A 25,030-nucleotide genomic window follows, 5' to 3' on the forward strand; every position below is an offset into this window, starting at 1 on the left:
ATGTTTCCCTCTATTTTAGATTACCCTGTCCTGTTGTGTTTTCTTGTCTGTTCAGCCAGTTAATCTACAGTTTCCTTAAGGGTAATTTTCATTGTGTTCCCAGCACCAGTACGATTCATTGGGCCTATATATGTTTCTTGAAAAGATTTTTGTAGGAAGAGGACCCTATGATAATCATTGACAAAAGCAAGAAGTTACTCAACCCCCCAATACCACTTCCCCATCACCACTGTACAATGTCTTTCATTACAAATTACATACATGAGAGAAATTTCTAATCTGATGGGAAGGGTTGTTTTTTTTTTTTTCTTTTTTTTCTTTTTCTGTATTCTTGGCATCAAGTTCATTTGGAATTTTGTAACATCTTCAGGAATTCATTGGCAGGCTGCATAATGGTTGTATAATTATTTAATGAATCTTTCTCTTCCCCCCAGTTAACAATGACATGATGGTCACTGACAACAATGGTGCAGTCAGGTTGCGGCAACTGTGTAAATTCTGTGATGTGAGATCTTCCACCTGTACCAACCAGAAGTCCTGCATGAGTAACTGCAGCATCACATCCATCTGTGAGAAACCACACGAGGTCTGCGTGGCTGTATGGTAAGAGCCTTTTAAGAAACCTTTCTCTCTTTTCCCCTTTTTATAAGTAATGCATGCTCATGGTGCATAAAGTGTGTCTCCATCTCCTAAGCATGGATACCCATCCCATTTCCCTTCTTTCAGACCATCGCACTTTCAATTATTAAATGTAGCTTTCCAAGGATGATCTGAATTCTCAAATGCACACCTATGTGGGTTGTGTAACAGTATGTAAGGTGACCTTTTCATACGTGTGACAAATCTGGGGACCTTTCCTTACATCAAGAAGAGGGATTTTGCTACTTTCTAGTCACTTAACTGACACCTTCTCAGTGCCCCATAGTGACACTGGGAGCTTTTCTCTCCTGAGACAGTCTCGGTTCTATTGTGGAGAAGGAGAGGAGATGAAGGGTGGGCTGTTGGAAAGGGCAAACACACTTGGCAAGAAAGGGGAAGCACTTGGGGAACCAGAGAAAGAACTCATTCCTTAGTCAGAAGCTCTGGTTACATGACTTGTGTATCCATTTGGCTTCACACTACATCTTTTTCTTGGATCAAAGTCTCCTCTCTCTCTCTTTCTCTCTTTCTCTCCCCCCACCCTCTTTATCTCACTCTCACTCTTATTCTCAGTCTTTCTCTTTCTCTCTTATGCCCCACCGCCACCACACGCTCAGCCCTAATATAGTTCTTTATATATACACAATCGGCACTCATGAAACATCCAGTTAACTTACAGTTACAGATTGGGTGCATGGGCAAGAGATAAAAGAAAAATATCTTGAAAAGATTTCCAATTTTATGAAAATATATGAATTTATCTCTTTCAGTAGATTAATGAGATGTAACATTTTGCAGACTTGTTCTGATATTTTGAACATATCGGTTCTTTTAAAAAAAAAACAAAAAACCTATATGTCTCCTGGCCAGCTGGCAAACAAAAATATAAATCTGAATATCTTCTCTTTCCCCTTTTTGTTGGGAACAAGTCTTTTGAGACTTCCTGCAGACCACATATAGTTAGCCTTGATAGTTCTGAGAGCCTTGCAGAACTGGTTTCTTAAGAACTAAAGGAAAATTAACAACAAAGACTTGTCACGACAGCTTGCCTCATTCACGTCTAGTTCTGGGAGATGCTTTTGAAGAAAGGTTTTGACAGACAGTGTGTTCAGAGGAAAGGGGCTAGTGTGGGTAGAGGTTTGGAACACATGCCATCTGAGGAACAGCTGAGGCAAGTAGACATGGGTAGTCTGCTAGAAGAGAGGACACAAGATTTGATGACAGATACTTGAGGGGCTCTTTGATGGAAAATATGATAAACTTGTTCTTCATAACTCCAAAGGGCAGAAGAAGAGGTCATAAAACCTGTGCGACAGATTTTTTCTCGGTAGAACTTGAAACATTTCCACAATCATAGTTTCCCAACAGTGGAACAGGCTTCCTTCTCTGGAAGAGTCAAGTAAGGTTCAGTAAAGACTGGATGAGTTCAGAAAAGTTCAGGAAAGATTAACACCAGACCAGATGACCTCAATGACTTCCTTCTATGGTTCTGTTCTCCACTGATGTCTTTACTTAAACACCAAGTGTTACGTGAGAGCTTACTTCTGCTACAGAAAAGAGACTCTTTAATTAAGACGTTTTTCTCCCTGACTCATAATACAAGTCCAAATTATTGAATGTGAATCACATCTCTCTGGAATAGAGTCTTTGCTACTCTCAAAAAATGTGATCATGTATAGGAGAGGAAACCTCCCCATCCCCTGTATCCCCACTCTAAAGAGTAAATATAGTGAATGCTACTTTTACCAGTTTTGGCAAAAACAAACACTCCTGTGTTGTGGGAGCGTAGATAATGAGTAAGAGAAGTGGAGTGGATGCACTGGTGTGCCTCCCAGATCCTCCTTCCAAGCAAAGTATTCACTCCCCCAGCTGCTGGGAGTGGGAACGCTGGCTTCTGAAGGCTCACCCCAAGTCCCTCCACTGAAGGAAGCTGCTTCATTCAATGTTGCCCTCTCCTCAGGGGCAGCCAGCACCCCATGACTGGTTGATGCAGAGGTACAAAAGCCTGACCACTTTGCCTCAATTTGAGACAACCTTGAAAGGCCATCCCAGTTTCAGAGCTTCTGTAGGATCAGCTGAGGCATCTGTTGCAATTTGCACTGCAGTTCAACTTCTCCCTCTGTGCATTTCTGCATTTTTCAATCCCTTACAGGTTCATCTCCAAAAATCTTCCTGCATAGAAACCTCAGAACCTCTAACTCAGTACCCAAACTAAGATAGTAGGCTATTTTTAAGATAATCACCAATTGTGGAAACTGAGAAGCTCTACCGTGATAGTACTTTTAGTGTTCTTTTCATTCATACACCAATTCATTCATTCACTCCTCCATTCATTCACTCGACTGTCTGTTATATACCCATTCCATGTAAAATGCTTAAGTTCTTTCCAAGGATAGAAATATTTTGAAACCAAAATTAATTTCATTACTGTGGTTTTTGATGACTTCTTCAGTGACTTAGAGCAGGGCAAAAGTAAAGTCTGAATTGATTTCATTATTTTATATCCAAAGATATTTTGTGAAGTTAGCTCTGCCTGGCAGGGGGCGCTGTTACAGGAGTGAGTGGAGAAAGCACTTAAGGGCTTTATGGAGACCTGAATATTATTGTTGAGTTGCTCTGTGTGAATTTAGTTCTCTATGCAGCTGGGAAGTAGAAGGCAAGAGGGCAGGAGAGCCTTTGTGTGTCTCAGCCTCTGCAAGAGCTGCTGAATGATTATGGAACAGCTTTTCTTCATGGCTCACAATTCTTTCCTAATCCCAGTCCTTGGCCTCTAGAAGCTTCATGAAAGGCCTCATGCTTTTCCCTGGGAGCATAGAGGATTCAGTATGCCTTCATTTTGTCATCAAAAACAAAACAAACAACCCTAATTCATTGTCATACACACCTACGCGCGCGCACGCACACACACACACCACACACTACTATCGGGGCAATAAGGGAGGACACTCTTGGACCACAGCCACAGGTTTTACAAAGGAAGTATGACAGCTTTCGGATTAAGGAGGTAGGTTTTTAAATATACAGCTTTTGTTGAGTGATGATGTCTATGTAAATTTCATTTAGTTCCCCGTTAACCACCCTAAAGTTGGATTCTGATTGTCACTCTTCCTTTAACAGTAGGGGCCTGCTCAGCAAGAAGTTTCTCTTCCTGAGCTGGCTCGAGTTTTAGCTGCAGCCCTTGACCCTTGAGCTCTTTCACTGAGGGGCACACATGCCTGAGTCAACTCTGGGCAGCATGGATGTCATAAACACGGACTCTATTCCTGGTTAGGCTGTTCTATCCTCACCCCCAAACCCAATCCCCTTGTTAACATTTTGTTCTTTAGTGTCCTTGAATTGGGCACCGAGAAGGTGGGACTAGTCAAAGTTGCTCCTTCCCTTGTGGGTATGACCCTGCCCCCTTTCCAGATGGCAGCTATATCTTAGATGCTCTTTGCTCCCAGCCTACCTTCCATTTTCTTGCTGTGAGCAGTGAGTGTATGTGTGTGTGCACACACGTGTTGGCACATGTATGCACTCCTGCATGTACTCAGAATCCTTCCCCTAGGAAGTTTACACTTCAAAACAGATTGAATCTATCATGTCATTTAAGGACTAATTAGCCCCTCCCTATGCTCTGCCTCTAGTTGTAGAGAATACCACTCAGGTCAGCAGGCATCTGAAAATGGCAGAGATGGGAGGGAGGCTGTCAAGCCCATCTTGCTACTGAACAGAGTTATCCAAGATGGAAAGTTTGTGAGGGGAGCAGAGGAAAGTAGGCAGAGAAGTAATGCACTTTTCTCAGGATGCCAGATTTTTATTTTGGCATTTCCAATTATAATGCTGAACATTAATCATGTCATTTTTAATGTAATGTACACTTACAGCCAACTGAGCATTTTCTAGGGCCAAGGTAAAATGCCACTTGAGAGATTCTCTGAGCCCTTAGCTCAATTAGGGTCCAAATGTGTCATATGAAGAGGTAATAAATGTAGAAGTAATTAGTTTGTGATAACATAAAATATTTCACCAAGCTGTCAATGGAGAACACCCTGCAATTCTTTCCCATGAGTTTTAATTCTTTTTTTCTCTATTGTTCCCTCCTGGAATTCAGGAAGCTTTAGTTTTTCATCTAGGAAGCTCCTTCCCTTTTTCTCAGCAGAGCTAGTTGTTGACACGGAATATGTCTCACACTGTGCTCTGGGGCCCAGCAAAATACAAAATAAGACAACACAGAGGAAATGTGACTGTTTTGGCAGGCACACTCTTTGAGGACAGGTTAGTTAGACATAAACCTGATTCTGCCAAATAAACTAGGGATGCAGTGTGAACTTTCCAGCACATTTAAGATGGAAGGTTTAAATTGTCCTCGGTAGCTAGGAAACCTTTCTTTTTCTAGCCACTCTCCTTTAATGATTTAGTTAAAAGTTAATGTGTAAAATTCTTCAACAGAATAGTCCCCAAGGGAAGGCCACATCTTTATAATCATAAGTGGGTTCTCAGACTAAGCAAAGGAAACACTGAAGTAAGTAGAAAAAAGCACAGGACAGTATAGGGCAGCCTGCTAATAATATTGGAGAACTGGAACTAGCTGCCATTGTTAGAGACAAGTGCATGGAGGAAGCACAGTCCAGATTGCCTTTGTGTTTGCTGAAAGCATTTTCTACCCTCCTCTCTCTCCATGAAATGCTGTGCCTTAGGAGAAAGAACGATGAGAACATAACCCTAGAGACGGTTTGCCATGACCCTGCAGTTGTCTACCATGGATTTTTTCTGGACGATGCTGCTTCTTCAAAGTGTATTATGAAGGAAAAGAAAAAGTCTGGTGAGACCTTCTTTATGTGTTCCTGCAGCTCTGAGGAGTGCAATGACCACATCATTTTCTCGGAAGGTGAGTTTTCTTCTCTCAAGGACCTGGCCTATCCTCCTCTGTGTTGATGTCTGGTATCCCTGATCTGCAGTCTCTCAGAGCACATCCTCCTGGAGCTGATGCTGGAGAGTGAGCTTAGGTTCTGTGGATTGGGAATCCATTCACCTGGTGGGAAGAGGTGCTTAGGAGGGCACTGGGTTGGTTCTGGTCCTTTTCAAATCTGGCTCATCTGGGCCCACATTTTTGTTTATCTTTGACTAATAGTTTCTTTCACATAGAGCAGTGGTTCTCAAAGTTCCTGAACCAGCAGGAACCTAGAAATGCAAATTCTCGGGACCCATCCCAACTATGAAATCAGGAACAATCTGTGTCTTAACAAGCCCTCCAGGAGATTCTGATGCATCCAAAATTTTAGAACTAATGGTTTAGAGATTTGGAGGGAGTTGTTTCATCCAGGAGGAAGGGAACTATCCTTGAATCAATTCAAGTGTTTTCTTGTACGTATTCCTAGGATTTGACTAAAGGGTACTTACCATTGGTCTCCTTTGAGAGAAAAATTCAAACCCATCAAACCAGGAAAAAAATAGATTAGAAACTAAAACCCATTCTCAAAGTCCAGTGCTTGCTCAGTTGGAAAGAAAGGCAAACACTATTCCCTCAATTGAAAAATTATTCAGTGATTTTTAATTACAAATATAGTATTTGTGCCTTATAGAAATTCAAACAATCCAACAGTGTGTAACAATTAAAAAATGAAAATACATTTCCTTTATCCCTTCACTCCTAACCCAACAGATGATCAGTATTGACAGTTTGCTGGATGCACGTGTCTCCCTCATTCATTCATATTTTCTCTCTCTCCTTCCCTCTTCCCCTCTCTTTCTCCATTCCATCCATCCATTCTATCCACTATCCTTTCAGTACAAACATTTGCTACCTTTTTATTACTCAGCTACTTTTACACCTCATTCTAAAGAAGTCAGTACATAGAGATACACTGCATACCTTTTAATCATTATCCAGAATTTCATAATATGTATTTGTCTTCCATGACTGATTTAACCACTCTGTTTTGATGGATTAATTAGTTGTCTCCAGTTTTCCACTTATTGCCACATTGAATATCTTTGTATACATATCTTGTATATATGTAATAGTATTTCTGGAAGATAGAGTACCAGAATTTAAGTTTTTGGCTCAAACGTTCCATACATTTAAATCTGGATAACTGCTATTAAATTTTTCTCTCTAAAAGAAAAGATTTCTGAACATATGGATTTCCATAGGCCCTTTCCAAAATTGGCCATGACAAGTCTTTTAATTTTGCCAATCTGCTAATTAAAATAATCTTCTCTTGGTTTTAGGAATATAAATTCCGAGTGGGGAAGTTTATTTTAGCCCTAAATTTCTTGGTCCTCGAATAAGTATGATTCAATTAAAAAAAAAATCCTCTTGGAACACAAGATCTGACTCTACCCCCATCCCTGTGTGTCTCACCTATGCAAATATGTTCTCACATTTCTGTGCATGGTGCTCAGCAGCAGTGCAGACCTATCTCTTCTCTCTCTGCCTTCACCTACCTCCACTTTCTCTCTCTTCCTGTCCAGCTCCTCACCTATGTCTGCTTCTCAGTGCACTGATGGCAGGCATGCACCACTTTCCAAAATCACTCCTGCCTCCTATTTTCTCATCCTATAAGCCTTCCATTTCTCTCATTTTCCTGGTATGAGTTGATTTAGGAAGGGAAAATATAAATAGATTAAATCACACTGAAACATGGTAACACCTGAAATCCTGGATTAACATGTCAAGTTTCTCCAGGCAGCTCATCTTTTAAAAGAAGACCTAGATTAAGTCAAAGGCATTAATCTCTAATGTAGAACATCCAGGCATGTTTACTACCATCTATGAAACTTACCTATTTCTGCATATTGGCTTGCCCACAGTGGAAAAGTTTATTTCATCCCAAAGGGCAAATGTTGATAAATGGTCTGCAAGTCATGTTATATATACATTTTACTAGAAATCCTTAAGATGTTAATGACTTTAGTTTTCAGTGTATTTCAACTCAGGTGATAATCATGGGTTTCCATTTACATTTTTCCTCTTATTCATTATCAGACTGCTATTTCTTTCCTTGTGAGTTGAGATAATCAGCATAAAGGCAATTTCTCATTCTACGACTCACAAAACCCAGCACAGCTGATGACTCAGATGTCAGGGTGCTTATTAGAGTCTTCTAGAAAGTGCTGGGGGTGGGGGTTGCTTTAAACATCACTCTTCTCTGTGGTGGGTGTTTCCCCCACTTGAAATATGACGGATGTTAGGAGCAACATTTTAGGATCCATTTCTCTTCTTATTACCACATCCACTTCTTTATACCAAGGAATGAAACTCCGGAAGCAATTTTTATTTCTCCACTCCAATTACTGTCCCCCCAAGTCAAGGAAGATAGTGAAAACAAAAGTGTTTTACACTGTCTTATTATTTGTACAGTACCCCGTTCTTGTTGCCAGATTTCTCATCTACAAATCCACAGTAATTACTTCCATCTTCCATTTTTCTTAAATATATAAAGAAAAAATGTTGAGATACAAGATTTTTCTTTTTAAATGTAGGTCTTTATTTTCATTGCTGTTATTATCGATGGCTGTCTCACAGTGAGAATGTGTGTTTGCTGTGTGGGGTGCTAAGCCCTCTCCATGGCATGGCTCCATTCATCCTCATAGCCATCCCATGAAACAGCCACTTTATGGATGGGAAAACCAAGCTTAGAGAAGTTCAACCATTTGTCCAGTATCAAAGAGCTAATGTGTGGCAGAGCTAGGATTTATAATGGGCTTTGTATGGCACGAAAACCTGTGAAAGCCTGCCTTCCTTTCTATCTCCTTCCCTTCTCCCTCCTTTACCCTGAGACTGCCCCCATTGAGCATTGTGCCCTGCCCAGTGGTTTTCCTGCTCACTAAAGTGGCCAAGGGCAGGCAGGAGTAGAAGACTAACCAGAAGGAGGCAGGACCCTGTTCTTCACACCTGTTCCTGTCAGTCATGTCTCCCAGTCCTGTCTCTGAAGATACCCTCTGGCCATGAGATTTTGTGTATATTTCCAGTGATGTTAGGTTCTACCCCTGTGCTCATTAGAACGTTAATTCCAATGAGAAGAGAGGAGATTTGTCCTGGTCTTTATTGACGACCGGGTAACAAATGTCAGTCAGACAAGACCCACCAGGCTCCAGGACAGAAGAGAGCGGAAGCTGTGGGGGAAGCCATCCTGAGCGACCAGCTGCCCTGTTTACTTGCAAATGACACCTACTTTCACCCTCAGGGCAGAATATGGCAAAGACCACATGTGATTATTCATCTCCAAACCTTTAAGAATCGAACAACCACTCACAGTTTTAATCATTCCATCAGTGGTTGCCAAGTGCAGTAGAGACAAGTATTTTCAATGAAGAGCACTGGGAAAGGACACGATTTCTGCTATTTTAGACCAGAGAGAAATAGTCATTAGTGTAATGGGTAAGAGTGGAGATGGAGCCACGTTTCCTGGGTTAAGGCTGAATCTACCACTTATTAGATTTGCCACCTGGGGCCAGTTACCTGACATCTGTATGCTTCAGTTTCCTCATCTGCAAAATGGAAATCAAAAGTGGGTGGTGGTTGTGCGGATTAAATTAATTAATAAATTTACTCATGTAAAATGTTTACAATAGTGCCTGGCACAGTTAGTTCTTAGTATAACTACTTGGGCCTTTTATAGAGGTTTTGGGCCTTTTGCTTGTCTGAAAGACTGGAAGCAGGCTTGTTTTGTGCTTCCAGCTTTGAGGTTTGTAGTTTAGTTCTGACCTTGGCAAGTGAGCAGAGTATTAGGACGCCTCTGGGTATCACATCTTTTTGGAGGGGGTTGTTCTGCTTTATCCCTACCTCATTCAGTTTCTCTTCTTCTCCACATGCCTTCACAATGGAGAGGGGAGCATGCTGAGTCTAGGATTTCTAGTCGAAGCTAACCACATCCCTGACATGGTTGGATAATATTACAAATTAGGCATATTGTTCCTGTTTTGACTCAGAATCACGGCAGGAGGCAGCTAAATAAAATTGGGATGACTCACAAGTGCTTTCAGATCAGCGATTAGGGTCATCACAATTCTGCACTTGCCAGAGGGAGCCATTCCCCCTTCTCTTTCAGAGGAAAGCTTGCTTTAGGCCCATGTGGACTTCTCTTTGAATGGCAGTGCCACTGTTGACTAAATGACAGTGGTATTCATGGCCAGGGATTGTTGAGGGAATTTAATGAGCTGATGCTTGTGAGTGCCCAGCACAGGAATTGGCATATAGTAGGTGCCTTCCTTACTCATTCTCCCCTTGGGTAAGGAGAACACTCTATGCCAAGGAACACACATCTGTGAATGTTATAAAAAATTGTTCACAGTCTGGCAAATCAGCATCACAGGAGAGCTTGTTAGAAATTCAGAATCTTGGGACCCTCTCAGACTTATTGCATCAGCACCTGCATTGCAACAAGGTCCCCCTGTGATTTGTCTGCACATTGAAGTGTGAGAAGCATGCTGTGTGAACTAATGCAGGTAGAGATGGAACCAGAGACGTGTGCCTTGTTAACTCTATTCTACTAACTTGCTGAGCTAAGTGGCCCAAGAGGAATACATTTGTTCTTCAACCTGGTCATTTGGGAATGAGCTAAATATACTTATTGACTCTGTTGGTGTAACAGAGCACCTCAATGTACAATTCAGTGGCATTAATTTCTTTTACAACATTTTGCTTCCATTACCACCATCCATTACCCAATCTTTTCCATCACTCTAAACAGAAATGCTATTCTCATTACGCAGTAACTCCCTATGCCCCTGTCTCCTCATCCCTTGCTAACTTGTAATCTACTTTCTGTCTCTGTGAATCTGTCCATTTGATTTATTTCATAAAAGTAGAACCATACAATGTTTGTCCTTTTGTGTCTGGCTTTTTTCACTGAGCATGTTTTCAAGGTTTGTCCATGTTGTAGCATGTATCAAAAGTTCATTGCTTTTTATGGTTGAATAATATTCTATTTATGTATATACCATGTTCCATTTATCCTATAAAATTCATTTTTTTTATGCTCCACAACTTTGTTCTAATATGAATCCAGATATAGAGAAGGTCAGACATATCTTCAATAAACATTTCTTTGGCTTTCATGATAATGTTCAAGTTAGTTTATTTGTGGGATTGCTCCTTAATGTTTCCCAATTTTAGGAATGTTTCCAAGATGTATTGTTACATTCTGAATTAGATCTGCAAGGGAGATGTCTGGTAGCTCCGGGAAGCCCTAGAGAAGTAATACTAGGCATTAAATAAGAGTTTGCCTGAATCAGTTTGTTCTTCAGTTTTTATGATCATCTTCTGGAGGTGAGTACGTGAAAGCAAGATGGTAACCCATGAGGGAATAAGGGAGGCATGCTTGTGGATGGCTTCTGGCTCCCAGATGCCTAGATAACTGATCATCCTACCTGTCCTCCAAACTGGGAGTTGAACTGCTGCTTGAAATGGAGAGCTACCATGGCCATGCAGGAAAGGGAATTAGCTTTAGACTCGCATCATGGACTTTTAAAAAATTGTTTGTCATAGATAGACTGAGACCAGACACCGGAGAATCCGGAGCAGTCAGCCCGGCGGAGAGGAGATAGGGATAGTAAAAACAGCAAGGAAAACCCAAAAATAAAAACAGAGACTTTTTGGAGTTCTGGTGAACATAGAATGGGGAAGGGCAGGGCTCAGGCAGAGTCAGGCTCATATGCAAATCCAGAAGGTGAGTTTCTTTGAAGAGCCATTCTCTCTGCTCCCTTGATCATTCCTTAATGGCCCTAATCTCCTTGTCTCTTAGCATTTCAATAGCCCATTAGATCTGCAAGGATGGCCCTTCCTTTTTTTTTTTTTCCTCTTTTTCTAAAACAATTACTCTAAGAAGCCCATTACAGAAAGCCTCAAAGACTTGCAGTTTGGGCCCAGACAAGAGCAGAGCTAAGAGAGCTCTGAGACACAAGGCAATAAGTCCAGTAGCTGAGTAAATTCGCTGAACACCACAACTTCCCAAGAAAAGGGGGGCATCCCCTTACAGCCATCTTCCTGGTGGGCAGGGAACACTCCTGCCCAGCACCAGCTCCACAACCCAGAGCTGCCCCAAACAACCCAGTGTGACAGGAAGTGTTTCTAACAATACACGCACACACCACAAAATTGGACATGGACATTAGCCTTTCTCGCACCCTCAACTAATTGTCCCAGAGTTGGGAGGGCAGAGCTGTGTGAAAAGGGGAAATTAACATGCCCCTGATTCAGCCATCCTTTCAGCAAACTGGGAACACCCCTACACAGTCCTGCAACCCAGAACCACCCCAGGAGGACAGCGCTCACCTATGACATAACACAATCATCTCTCAATAGAGGACCTAGAAGTGCACAGCTTGGAAGAAGGACCCACTTGCAAGTCCCAGGGACCATATGCCAGTACCAAAGACTTGTGGGTCAGGGGCAGAGACAAACTGTGGGAAGACTGAACTGAAGGATTAGACTATTGCAACACTTTAAATCTCCAGGAACACCAGGGAGATTTGATTATTAAAGCCGCTCCTGCTCCCTAACCACTCAGACACACACCCCATATACAGGGTAGGCAACACCAACTACACATGCAAGCTTGGTGCACCAATTGGACTCCACAAGACTCATGCCTCCACTCACCACAGAGACAAAGTGGGGGAGAACTGGCTTGAGGGGAATAGGTGGCTCGTGGATGCCACCTGCTGGTTAGTTAGAGAAAGTGTACTCCACGAAGCTGTAGATCTGACAAATTAGAAATAAGAGTTTTAATTGGTCTACAAATCCTAAAAGAACCCAATCAAGTTAAGCAAATGCCAAGAGGCCAAAAACAACAGAAAAATTTAAAGTATATGAAAAAACCAGACGATATGGATAACCCAAGCCCAAGCACCCAAATCAGAAGATCAGAGGAGACACAGTACTTGGAGCAATTAATCAAAGAACTAAAGATGAACAATGAGACCATGGCACAGGATATAAAGGACATGAAGAAGACCCTAAAAGAGCATAAAGAAGAAATTGCAAGAGTAAATAAAAAAATAGACGGTCTTATGGAAATAAAAGAAACTGTTGATAGGATTAAAAAGATTCTGGATACTCAGTACAACAATAGAGTAAGCTGAACAGTGAATCAGTGTCCTGGAGGACAACAGAACAGAAAATGAAAGAGCAAAAGAAAGAACATGGAAAAAATTGAAAAAATCGAAATGGACCTCAGGGATATGATAGATAATATAAAACGTCCAAATATAAGACTCATTGGTATTCCAGAACGGGAAGAGAAGGGTAAAGGTCTAGGAAAAGTATTCAAAAAAATTGTGGGGGAAAACTTCCCAAATCTTCTAAACACCATAAATACACAAATCATAAATGCCTAGTGTACCCCAAATAGAATAAACCCAAATAAACCCCCTCCAAGACATATTCTGATCACACTGTCAAATACAGAAGAGAAGCAAGCTCTGAAAGCAGCAAGAGAAAAACAATTCACCACATACAAAGGAAACAGCATAAGACTAAGTAGTGACTACTCAGCAGCCACCATGGAGGCGAGAAGGCAGTGGCATGACATATTTAAAATTCTGAGAGAGAAAAATTGCCAACCAAGAATTCTTTTTCCAGCAAAGCTCTCCTTCAAATTTGAGGGAAAGCTTAAATTTTTCACAGACAAACAAATGTTGAGAGAATTTGCTAACAAGAGACCTGCCCTACTGGAGATACTAAAGGGAGCCCTACAGGCAGAGAAACAAAGAAAGGAGAGAGAGGGATGGAGAAAGGTTCAGTACTAAAGAGATTCAGTATGGGTATGTTAAAGGACATTAAGAGAGAGAGGTAAAAATATATATGACAAATATAAACCAAAGGATAAGATGGCTGATTCAAGAAATGCTTTCACAATAATAATGTTGAATGTAAATGGATTAAACTCCCCAATTAAAACATATAGATTGGCAGAATGGATAACAAAAATGAAACATTAATATGTTGCGTACAAGAGACTCATCTTAGACACAGGGACACAAAGAAATTGAAAGTGAAAGGATGGAAAAAAATATTTCATGCAAGCTACAGCCAAAAGAAAGCAGGAGTAGCAATGTTAATCTCAGATAAAATAGACTTTAAATGCAAGGATATTATAAGAGACAAAAAAGGCCACTACATACTAATAAAACAGGCAGTTCAACAAGAAGAGATAACAATCATAAATGTTTATGCACCCAATCAAGGTGCCACAAAATACCTGAGAGAAACACTGGCAAAACTAAAGGAAGCAATTGATGTTTTCACAATAATTGTGAGAGACTTCAACACATCACTCTCTCCTATAGATAGATCAACCAGACAGAAGACCAATAAGGAAACTGAAAACCTAGACAATCTGATAAATGAATTGGATTTGACAGACATATATAGAGCATTACATCCCAAATCAACAGGATACACATTCTTCTCTAGTGCTCATGGAACTTTCTCCAAAATAGATCATATACTGGGACATAAAACAAGCCTCAATAAATTTAAAAAAATTGAATTATTCAAAACACATTCTCCAACAACAATGGAATACAATTAGAAGTCAATAACCATCAGAGACTTAGAAAATTCACAAATACCTGGAGGTTAAACAACACACTCCTAAACAATCAGTGGGTTAAAGAAGAAATAGCAAGAGAAATTGCTAAATATGTAGAGACAAATGAAAATGAAAACACAACATACCAAAACCTATGGAATGCAGCAAAAACGGTACTCAGGGGGAAATTTATAACACTAAATGCATATATTAAAAAGGAAGAAAGAGCCAAAATCAAAGAACTAATGGATCAACTGAAGAAGCTAGAAAATGAACAGCAAACCAGTCCTAAACCAAGTAGAAGAAAAGAAATAATAAGGATTAAAGCAGAAATAAATGACATAGAGAACAAAAAAAAATAGAAAGGATAAATAACACCAAAAGTTAGCTCTTTGAGGAGATCAACAAGATTGACAAGCCCCTAGCTAGACTGACAAAATCAAATAGAGAGAAGACCCATATAAACAAAATAATGAATGAGAAAGGTGACATTACTGTGGATCCCAAAGAAATTTAAAAAATTATTAGAGGATACTATGAACAACTATATGCCAGCAAACTGGATAATGTAGAGGAAATGGACAATTTCCTGGAAACATGTGAACAACCTAGACTGACCAGAGAAGAAACAGAGGACCTCAACCAACCAATCACAAGCAAAGAGATCCAATCAGTCATCAAAAAGCTTCCCACAAATAAATGCCCAGGTCAGATGGCTTCACAGGGGAATTCTACCAAACTTTCCAAAAAGAACTGACACCAATCTTACTTAAACTCTTTCCAAACATCAAAGAAAATGGAACGCTACCTAACTCATTTTATGAAGCTAACATCAATCTAATACCAAAACCAGGCAAAGATGCTACAAAAAAGGAAAACTACAGGCCTATCTCCCTACTGAATATAGACGCAAAAATTCTCAACAAAATACTTGCAAATCGAATCCAAAGATGCATTAAAAAAATCATCCACCATGACCAAGTAGGGTTCATTCCAGGCATGCAAGGATGGTTCAACATAAGAAAATCAATGTATTACAACACATTAACAAATCAAAAGAGATAAATCAAATGATCATCCCAATAGATGCTGAAAAAGCATTTGACAAAATCCAACATCCCTTTTTGATAAAAACACTTCAAAAGGTAGGAATTGAAGGAAACTTCCTCAATATTATAACTTCCTCATATAAGCATATATGAAAAACCCACAGCCAGCATAGTACTCAATGGTGAGAGACTGAAAGCCTTCCCTCTAAGGTCAGGAACAAGACAAGGATGCCTGCTGTCACCACTGTTACTCAACATTGTGCTGGAAGTGCTAGCCAGGGCAATCCGGCAAGACGAAGAAATAAAGGGCATCCAAATTGGAAAGGAAGAAGTAAAACTGTCATTGTTTGCAGATGGTATGATCTTATATCTGGAAATCACTGAGAAATTGATGATACAGCTACTAGAGTTAAACAAATTTAGCAAAGTAGCAGGATACAAGATTAATGCACATAAGTCAGTAAGGTTTCTATATGCTAGAAATGAACAAACTGAAGAGACACTCAAGAAAAAGATACCATTTTCAATAGCAACTAAAAAAATCAAGTACCTAGGAATAAACTTAACCAAAGATGTAAAAGACCTATACAAAGAAAACTACATAACTCTATTAAAAGAAATAGAAGGGGACCTTAAAAGATGGAAAAATATTCCATGTTCATGGATAGGAAGGCTAAATGTCATTAAGATGTCAATTCTGCCCAAACTCATCTACAGATTCAATGCAATCCCAATCAAAATTCCAACAACCTACTTCGCAGACTTGGAAAAGCTGGTAATGAAATTTATTTGGAAAGGGAAATGCCTCAAATTGCTAAAGACACTCTAAAAAAGAAAAATGAAGTGGGAAGACTTAAGCTCCCTGACTTTGAAGCTTATTATAAATCCACAGTTGTCAAAACAGCATGGTACTGGCACAAAAATAGACATATTGATCAATGGAATCGAATTGAGAATTCGGAGATAGACCTCCAGATCTACGGCTGACTGACCTTTGATAAGACCCCTAAAGTCACTGAAGTTGGACATAACAGTCTTTTCAACAAATGGGGCTGGGGGAGTTGGCTATCCATATCCAAAAGAATGAAAGAGGACCCCTACCTCACACCCTACACAAAGATTAACTCAAAGTGGATCAAAGATCTCCATAATATAAAAGACAGTACCATAAAACTCCTAGAAGATAATATAGGGAAACATCTTCAAAACCTGTATTAGGTGGCCACTTCCTAGACTTTACACCCAAAGCACAAGCAACAAAAGAAAAAATAGATAAACGGGAACTCCTCAAGCTTAGAAGTTTCTGTACCTCAAAGGAATTTGTCAAAAAGGTGAAGAGGCAGCCAACTCAACTCAAACGTCTGTCCCACAAGACCACAAAGATAATGGCAGTTGGGGGACACAATACATTCAAACTGGCACATACCTGGAAAATCTGAAAGCAGTGACACAAACAGATATCTGCACACCAATGTTCATAGCAGCATTATTCACAATTGCCAAGAGATGGAAACAACCCAAATGTCCTTCAACAGATGAGTGGATAAATAAAATGTGGTATATATACATGATGGAATACTACGCAACTGTAAGAAGGAACGATGTTGTGAAACATGACAACATGGATGAACCTTGAAGGTATAATGCTGAGCAAAATAAGCCAGGCACAAAAAGAGAAGTGTTATATGCTACCACTAACATGAACATTGAAAAATGTAAAACAAATGGTTTATAATGTAGAATGTAGGGGAACTAGTGATAGAGAGCAATTAGGGAAGGGGGAATGATAACCCAATAAGAACAGATAAGCTATTGTGGGCAAATTTAACGTTCTGGGAATTTTCAGGAATGACTATGGTCTGTTAATTTCTAATGGGTATGGTAGGAACAAGTTCACAGAAATGTTGCTATATTAGGTTATTTTCTTGGGGTAGAGTAGGAACATGTTGGAAGTAAAGTAGTTATCTTAGGTTAATTGTCTTTTTCTTACTCCCTTGTTATGGTTTGTTTGAAATGGTTTTTTATTGTATTTTTTTTAATTTTTTTTTTGATATAGATGATTTAAAAAAAAAGTTTATTAAAAAAAAAAAAACAAACAATGATAAAAATATGCAGAGCCCCCTTGAGGAGCTGGTGGAAAGTGCAGGGGTTCTGGGCTTCCCCACCTGAATGGTTGCTGATGTGCTCACAGATGTAGGGGACTGGTGGTTTGATGGTTTGAGACCTCAACCACAGGACTTGCCCTTGGGAAGACTGTCGCTGCAAAGGAGAGGCTAGTCTTCCCTATAATTGTGCCTAAGAGCCTCCTCCTGAATGCCTCTTTGTTGCTCAGATGTGGCTCTCTCTCTCTAGCTAAGCCAACTTGGCAGTTGAAATCACTGCCCTCCCCCCTACATGGGATCAGACACCCAGGGGAGTGAATCTCCCTAGCAATGTGGAATATGACTCCTGAGGAGGAATCTAGACCTGGCATCGTGGGATGGAGAACATCTTCTCGACCAAAAGGGGGATGTGAAAGGAAATGAAATATGCCTCAGTGGCAGAGAGATTCCAAAAGTAGCCGAGAAGTCACTCTGGTGGGCACTCTTACGCACAATATAGACAACCCTTTTTAGGTTCTAGTGAATTGGAGTAGCTAGCAGTAAATACCTGAAACTATCAAACTACAACCCAGAACCCATGAATCCTGAAGATGATTGTATAAAAATGTAGCTTATGAGGGATGACAATGGGATTGGGAAAGCCATATGGACCACACTCCCCTTTGTCTAGTTTATGGATGGATGATTAGAAAAATGGGGGAAGGAAAAAAACAAACAAACAAACAGAAAAAGGCACCCAGTGTTCTTTTTTACTTTAATTGCTCTTTTTCGCTTTAATTTTTATTCTTGTTATTTTTGTGTGTGTGGTAATGAAGGTGTCAGGGATTGATTTTGGTGATGAATGCACAGCTATGTGGTGGTACTGTGAACAATTGAATGTACGCTTTCTTTTGTATGACTGCATGGTGTGTGAATATATCTCAATAAAATGAATTAAAAAAATTGTTTGCAAGGCCTGGGGTCCACTCCCTTCCATAATTAAAATGCAGGCAAGATGGCACTGTGGGAACACACAGAGCAATAGTAGTGATGGTTGTTGCCATATAGCGAGAGCCTACCAGAGATGTGCTAAACCCATATTAACCACTTTCAGATATATTATTTCTTTTTTCACAGTCATAAATTTTTTGTGCTGAAATGAAACCATGAAATTAGGTTGTCTGGACTTTTCATTTTACAGACAAAGAAATGGGGCTCCAGAGAGTGATGTGAATTTCCCAAGATCTCAGAATTGGTTCCCTACCTTTTGTTCTTAGGAGAATCAGAGAATCTGGGTTCTCTATCCAGGAATATCCTCACTCTTCCACATTTTGGGGTGATGGTAAGGGGCTTTTTATCAGCCCTACACCCATGGAAAGCTGCTCACCTTACCTAAGAGGGTGCCGTCATGTGAGCTCATGACGGTTCCCTGGACCAAGGCCAACACTCACCATTCAGCAGGCGGTTGACAAGAAATACCTCAAACTTACACTCTTCAAGACCTATCTGAAATTGGTTTGAGGGAACAGTGTTTGTAATGATGATTGGTAAGATACTCACCTTTTGATGTGACAGCATAGGGGAGTGGTTAAGAACATAGTCTTCTCAGTGAGGTTATGTGGGTTCAAATCCCAGCTCAGCCACTAATAAGCTATTTTTCTTTCAATCTCCTGATAAGCTATTTGTCTTTTTTCAATCTGAAGATTAGGGGTAGAAATGGTGCTTACCTTAAACACAATCATTATGAAGATAAATGAATTTATTTATTTGGAGAATTTAGAGCAGTCCTGGCAAAGTGCAAGCATCTGATGCATTTGGCTGCAAGTACTTACTATTATTCCCCTAGATGTAAATATCTGCTTTTGGATTTAGCCAGATGAGTGTGGAACTTTGTGCCAGCATCATGTTGTGTCCTCCACCCCCTTGCAAATTCCTTCAACCAAATTGCGATTCGATGTCATTCATCATAAGCAACAGTCCTGTGAATCAGAGTGAAACGTTTGCTTGAAAGAATGTTTTTGAGGATGTTGTTCGTGCATTGTATTCTTATCTTCATGCAGAAGCCAGAACCTTCTCAGTTCTCTGTCCTAGAAAGATTGCTCTCCTTATGATCTGTTTGTTCCTGCTCTTATGAACACCTTGAAAGATACAGAGCAGAGGTCAGCAAACTTATTTGAGAAAGGTCCAGGTAATAAATATTTTTGGTTTTTCCATTTTGCCAGCCATACAGTCTCGAGCTGAAGCAGCCGTAGACGGCATGTAAAATGATTGGACATGGCTATGCCCCAATGAAAATTCATTTATGAAACCAGGCCTCTTGCCAACCCCTCATGCAGATAATTGTGTTTTTTTCTATTTCCCCCTTCAACATTAACTACCAGAAAAGTTAGAGTCAGATTTGAGCCGTGCTTCTAGCAAGTAAGTAGGCATGCATGCGTTTCGTATTCTAATGTCCCTTTGCCTTGCCTTGTTTTCCCATATTTACATTCCATTTGTCTTGATTACACCTCCTGTGTTTTATTTTGTGTGACTCTCTGTGGGGTGAATGAAGTTGTTTTTATTTTTTTGGGAAGAGGGCAGAGCTATAATAAATATATCAGTTATATCAATTTAGCTTAGAAACTAGGGCTTTAGAAACCACTTCTAACTCAAAGTTCAACATATGTGGTTAAACAGGGAAGCAGACCGTGCGATGTAAGCTGACACCTGGCAGTGTATTCATTGCTGACTTGCAAGCTATGCACAGGCTTCAGCAGTTATATGGGTCTGCATGCTCTCCAACCTGAGAACGAGGGAAGGGAGAAGAGGACTCCTAGAAGCCATAAACTTTCATTCCTTCCTCTCTTATTGTTGTGGAATTTCTTTTAAATGAAAACAGCTTCTTTGGTTTGCAAGCCTAACTCTGGCAGGAAGACAAATGATTTTTTCTACAGTATCAGACACGCGGTTTCCTGTCTGTGTTTAACTTGCTAGCGGGACATCTCAAGACAGCTGGTTCCCCTGGAACCCATTGTGATCTTGATGTTGCTTCTTTCCATCCAGCTAACCCATTCTGTGCATTGGTCACATGCCTTGCATACTTTATTGACTTCAGTTGGTTTCTGAGTAAGGGAAGACTTAGAAATTCTGCCCCTTTCTTCCAAATCTCATTTTGTGTTTGTTCCACAGCATCATCAGGAAACGGGCTTCATGAGGAAGCTCTTAGTACCAGCATATGAGAAAATGAGGACAACGGGTGCCGTGGCAGCCCTGGGGGATTCTGAGTATGCTGCTTTAGTAGTGCGCTCTCACCCCTCAAAATAGCTGGCTCGCTATTTAGAGAGAAACAAACCAGATTTCCTTTCTGGTCTAAATGCAGAAGAAAAAAATAAGTGGGGAAATATGGTTGAGAAAAGTTGTTAGAAGAGGAAGAAAATTATGGATTAAAGTCACTATTCTCATTCCTGGGAAGAGAAATTGGTTAATTAAGGTGATGACTCAGAGCAGAAGTAGCCTTTGTTTGTGAACCGCTTAGGTTAGAAAGCTCCGAATTCCTGAATATAGTACTATGTCTGACCAAGGAAATAGTAAAGATGGTGCATGCTACAGGCCATTGTGACTCAGCCAAGCAAAGTTTAGAGGGTGTTTGAAGTGACTTAAAGCAAAGCAACTCTCTTTTGTAGATTTTTTTTTCCTAAGCAGCCAAGTAAACAAAGATGCCCTGAGGACAGATGTGGTTGTTGGTGGTGTCTGTTTATATCCTGGAATCTCATTCTGATATGAAGCATGGCAGAGTGGAATTCAGTACACACAGACCATCCCAAAGCCCATGCACTGGGTGTGAGATACCAATAAAACAACTGGGCCAGTAGGGGTGGTGTTGCCACCAGGCTGTGTCAGATATGTCGGCAATCTCACATCCCTCCTGCAGTAGCCTCCAAGGGTCCCATAAACTCCACATCTATGGAGAATGGGGAAAAGGATCAACAGAGACTCTTTTCTATGTTGCAAGTATCCCAATTTCCCTCCAGTGGAAAAGCACCCAGGGAGCTAGCAAACCACTCTAAAATTGACTTTGATTTCCAACCATGCTAAACTCCAGAGGGTGTGTTGACCAGCAATCGGATGTCTGGCTAGTTTGGATTTGGGAAACCATTTTTGATCCTTAGATTAATCCTACATGTTGTTAATTATTAATTTTACCAGTAATAATTATGCTTAATTTAAAACAAAAGCAAATATTAACTTTTAAAGGAACCATTTATATTTCCTTTTCTACTTTTTTTTTTTAATATATCTCATGATGCTTCATTAGAATATAGCTGGTTCCAATGTCAAGAAACAATTGATTCTAAATTTAGTCATTAAAATTCCCTCTGTTCTCCAGGCCCCGTCCTATTCAAAATAACAATTTCTCCAGTCAGGCTGAAGTAGTGGTTTTCAACGTTGGTCACTCATTGGAAACACCTGAAAGCTTTAAAAAATACTTATAACTCTGTGTTCACATTGGAAACACCTGAGGAGCTTTTAAACCTACTTATAACTGGGTCTTACTACTGCTGTTTCTGATTTAATTGGTCTGATATCAGGAATTAGAAAAAAAATTCCCCAAGATATTCGATACGCAGCTAATATTGGGAACCACTGAGCTCAAGATAGTTTATTCTGCCAAATCTTTTTATATTTTTCATCATTTTCCCATATAATCTGGAAGGGGATAATAACAACTAGAGAATGGCAACAACCACAGGAAGTAGCCAAAATTCAGCCTCCTAAGGTTAGAGGAAAAGAAAAACAAACAAACACAATACCTATGTTATCTTCATTCTGGAGGAATAATATAACTTTTTAATACTAATATTATTGTGCTTTCTGCAATTTATAAGCAATTACTCAAGAATGAGGCCAATGGCATGTGAGGTTTTAGGACTAACGAAATTATACATTAAGGGAAACCGTATTTTAAACTTTGAGGTGTCCCTGAAAGGTTGGATGGCAGTGTTTGGGTGCAGACCTGAAGAATGGCTACTCTTTTGGCAAAGACAAAGGCTGGGCTAGGAATAGGCAGGGTGCATAGTCTTAGAAGGTGAAGGTATGCAGGTGGGATGGAACTGCAGAGAACCGTAGTTCACACTGAAAGTCAGAAGAGAAGGGTGTTTCGGTGACCCAACAAGTATTGATAGTGTGAATAATTAATGTGCTTTTCCAAAGCCGTCTAGTCTCCCTCTTGGAGAAGATACTAAAATAACTCAAGAAATATATCTCTCCTTTTGGGTTTCCTGAGAATATGAAGGGCCCTTAGAGTAGAAGAGATTAGCCAGACAGGCAGCCAGTAAAAGATAAAAGAATCAGGGCGGGTGGAGAGCCTAACAACACTGAAGATTAGTGGTCAGAAGGCTGTAGCATGGAGAAGAAAATGAATAAATCCTGCACCAAAGAACGTATGGCAGGCCTGAGACCGACCGAGGAGGGACCGACATTCATGAGGCATGTCATCGTGCTTTGGGCAATGCCTGGCACATTGTAGGCGTGTGATAAATGTTGGTTGTCTTCCCTCTACAGTCACTGCAACAGAAGTAGCAAGAATCTTTATCCCGAGGAGGAGGATGACAGATGATAGGCAAACTGGAAGGGATGCCTAATCCATCAAAAACAGAATCAGGGTTTTACTTGCTTGAAATGGCCTGTAATATGACATTTAACAGAAAAATGTAAAGTCAGGCCTGTAGGTTCCAAAGATCGACTGCAACAAACAGCATATCAAAGAAAGTGCTTGGTGTCTAGTCATGTGATAAAGCCCTGGGCTTCAGAGTTAAGGTAAGGTCATTCTGAAATCTGAATGAAATCTGATCTGACTGAGAGAATCGAAACAACAGCACAACAGACAAATAAGCAATAGTCTTAAACTGCTTTCAGAGGAAGAAAAGGTGAGAATCTCACTATAATCTTGGCTACACCACCTTCCACGTATTGTAGCTGGGTCTAGCAAAACACATGAAGCACCTTGAATAACGAGGATGGTTTCAGAGAACAGACATACTTTATACTGAGAAAAAAGGAACTCGTATTTGTTGGGCGCGTGCTATATGCTGGGCTGGCAGAATTTAGTGTCTGAAAAATGTCAGATTTTAGAGTCTGATAAATATGTCTTTTGAAGAGTGATTGAATAAACCAGGGATGTTCAACTTGGAAAAGAAATGATTTGGGGAGCCATGTTAAATGTCTAAGAGGAGTTTAAGGGCTCTCATTCCATATAAGAAGGAATCATTTTGTTGTCTTTTGCTCTAGAGAGCAGCACCAGGGCCAATAACTGGAACTTGCAGAGAAGCCACCTTTGATTTAATTTTAAGAATAAATTTTTACATATCTCGATATTTAGATTCATATCTGGAGATTTAGATTATGGGATGCATTGATTTACAGAGGAGTAGGATCCCACTATTATAACTTTTCAGCTAGAGGTTTTATCTGTACCGCTCAGGAATATTGCAGGGGAGGTTGTCATACCAAGGTTATCAGTCTCCAGGAAAGATTATCATATGGGATGAAGAACTAATGCAAAGTGGACTGTGGAATGGGGTGAGAAAAGGTGAGGAAAAATTTAGCTTTGAAATATGTGTAATTGGAATAAAACAAATCACATGGATTAGAGAGACGTTTCTTCCGTCATTTGGGGAAAAAAAAATTATTCTCAAGTCTGTCTAGAATGTCAACCAGTACTGCCAATATGCTGGAAGTTAAATTAAATCCTTCATTCCCAGTGAGCTCACTGTCCTTCTGTTGGTTAAGTAAAAGGATTTTTATTGTTTGTCTTAATTCAATTGTTTGCTTTTTATTGAGATGATGAATGGAGAATCGTATCTCATTCTACACTCCTCTCCTGGTTAATTGACTAGAAAATTCTCATGGACCATTTTCTCATTGGCTACCACTGAATACAACTGTGTCAGGGCTTTGCAGATAATTCCACCAAGAATTTTCTTTGTAACAGGGAAACATCTCTATGGCAGGGTATCAAGGAAGATATTCCATTTTTGCTAAAGCAGAGCTTCTCAGACCTTAGTGTGTAAATGAACATCACCTGGGGAATTTTTAAAATGCAGATTCTAATTCAGCAAGTTTAGGGCCAGGCTGAAATTTTCTATTTCCAGTAAGTTCCCAGGTGATGCTGGTCCTGCTGGCCTGGGGAACAACCTTTGAATAGCCGACACCAGGAGATTCTGTACCATACTACCAGCATTTTTGAAGATGCAGAAAATGTTGGCAAGATCTTTGAACTCCCCAGGAAAAAAAGTGTGTCAATAATGGGGCTTGATTGTGTGTGTGTGAGTATGTATATGTGATAGAAGAGAAAACAGAAGGATAAGGATATGGAAGATAACAGAATAAAGAGGTAATGATTTTGTTCCAAATGAAATCCTTTGTTTTTCTCTTTAGAGACCATGTTTGCCTGCATGGCACAGTGCTGGACTCAGTCACTGTTCCTTTGCAAGATGAATGAACAGACTAGGAATATATCCAGTAAATATTTAGGAGATATAAGTATTTTTTTAACTTCCATCATTTCCTTTATTATAACTGGTTCTAAACATAGTAGACATATAGTTCAATTGAGTTGTGTTTCTGGAAAAGCAACAACCAAAAAATCAAACTAAACAACCAAAAAGCACACAGCTCCATTTTCTCAATATAGCCAGATCGACAACTTCCATAGCCTTCTACCTTATTTCTGCTTTCTGTGTCAAACACTTCAATATATGCT

General features: G+C 40.0%; 1 protein-coding gene across 5 annotated transcripts in view; it reads left to right on the plus strand.

Annotated features, from left to right (window-relative positions):
• Positions 1 to 25,030, plus strand: part of TGFBR2 (transforming growth factor beta receptor 2) — a 97,027-nt gene that overhangs the window by 32,913 nt on the left and 39,084 nt on the right. For all 5 annotated transcript variants that reach the window (XR_005218392.1, XR_005218396.1, XR_005218398.1 and 2 more), the window contains 2 exons: positions 435 to 603; positions 5,319 to 5,509. Coding sequence is in view for 1 of the 5 variants with exons in the window: in XM_037846434.1 (XP_037702362.1) it covers positions 435 to 603; positions 5,319 to 5,509 (360 nt within the window). In the remaining 4 variants the exon portion in view is untranslated. The remainder of the gene's footprint in view (positions 1 to 434; positions 604 to 5,318; positions 5,510 to 25,030) is intronic.

Source organism: Choloepus didactylus, chromosome 1 (genome assembly GCF_015220235.1).
Source record: "Choloepus didactylus isolate mChoDid1 chromosome 1, mChoDid1.pri, whole genome shotgun sequence".
Lineage (NCBI taxonomy): Eukaryota > Metazoa > Chordata > Mammalia > Pilosa > Megalonychidae > Choloepus > Choloepus didactylus.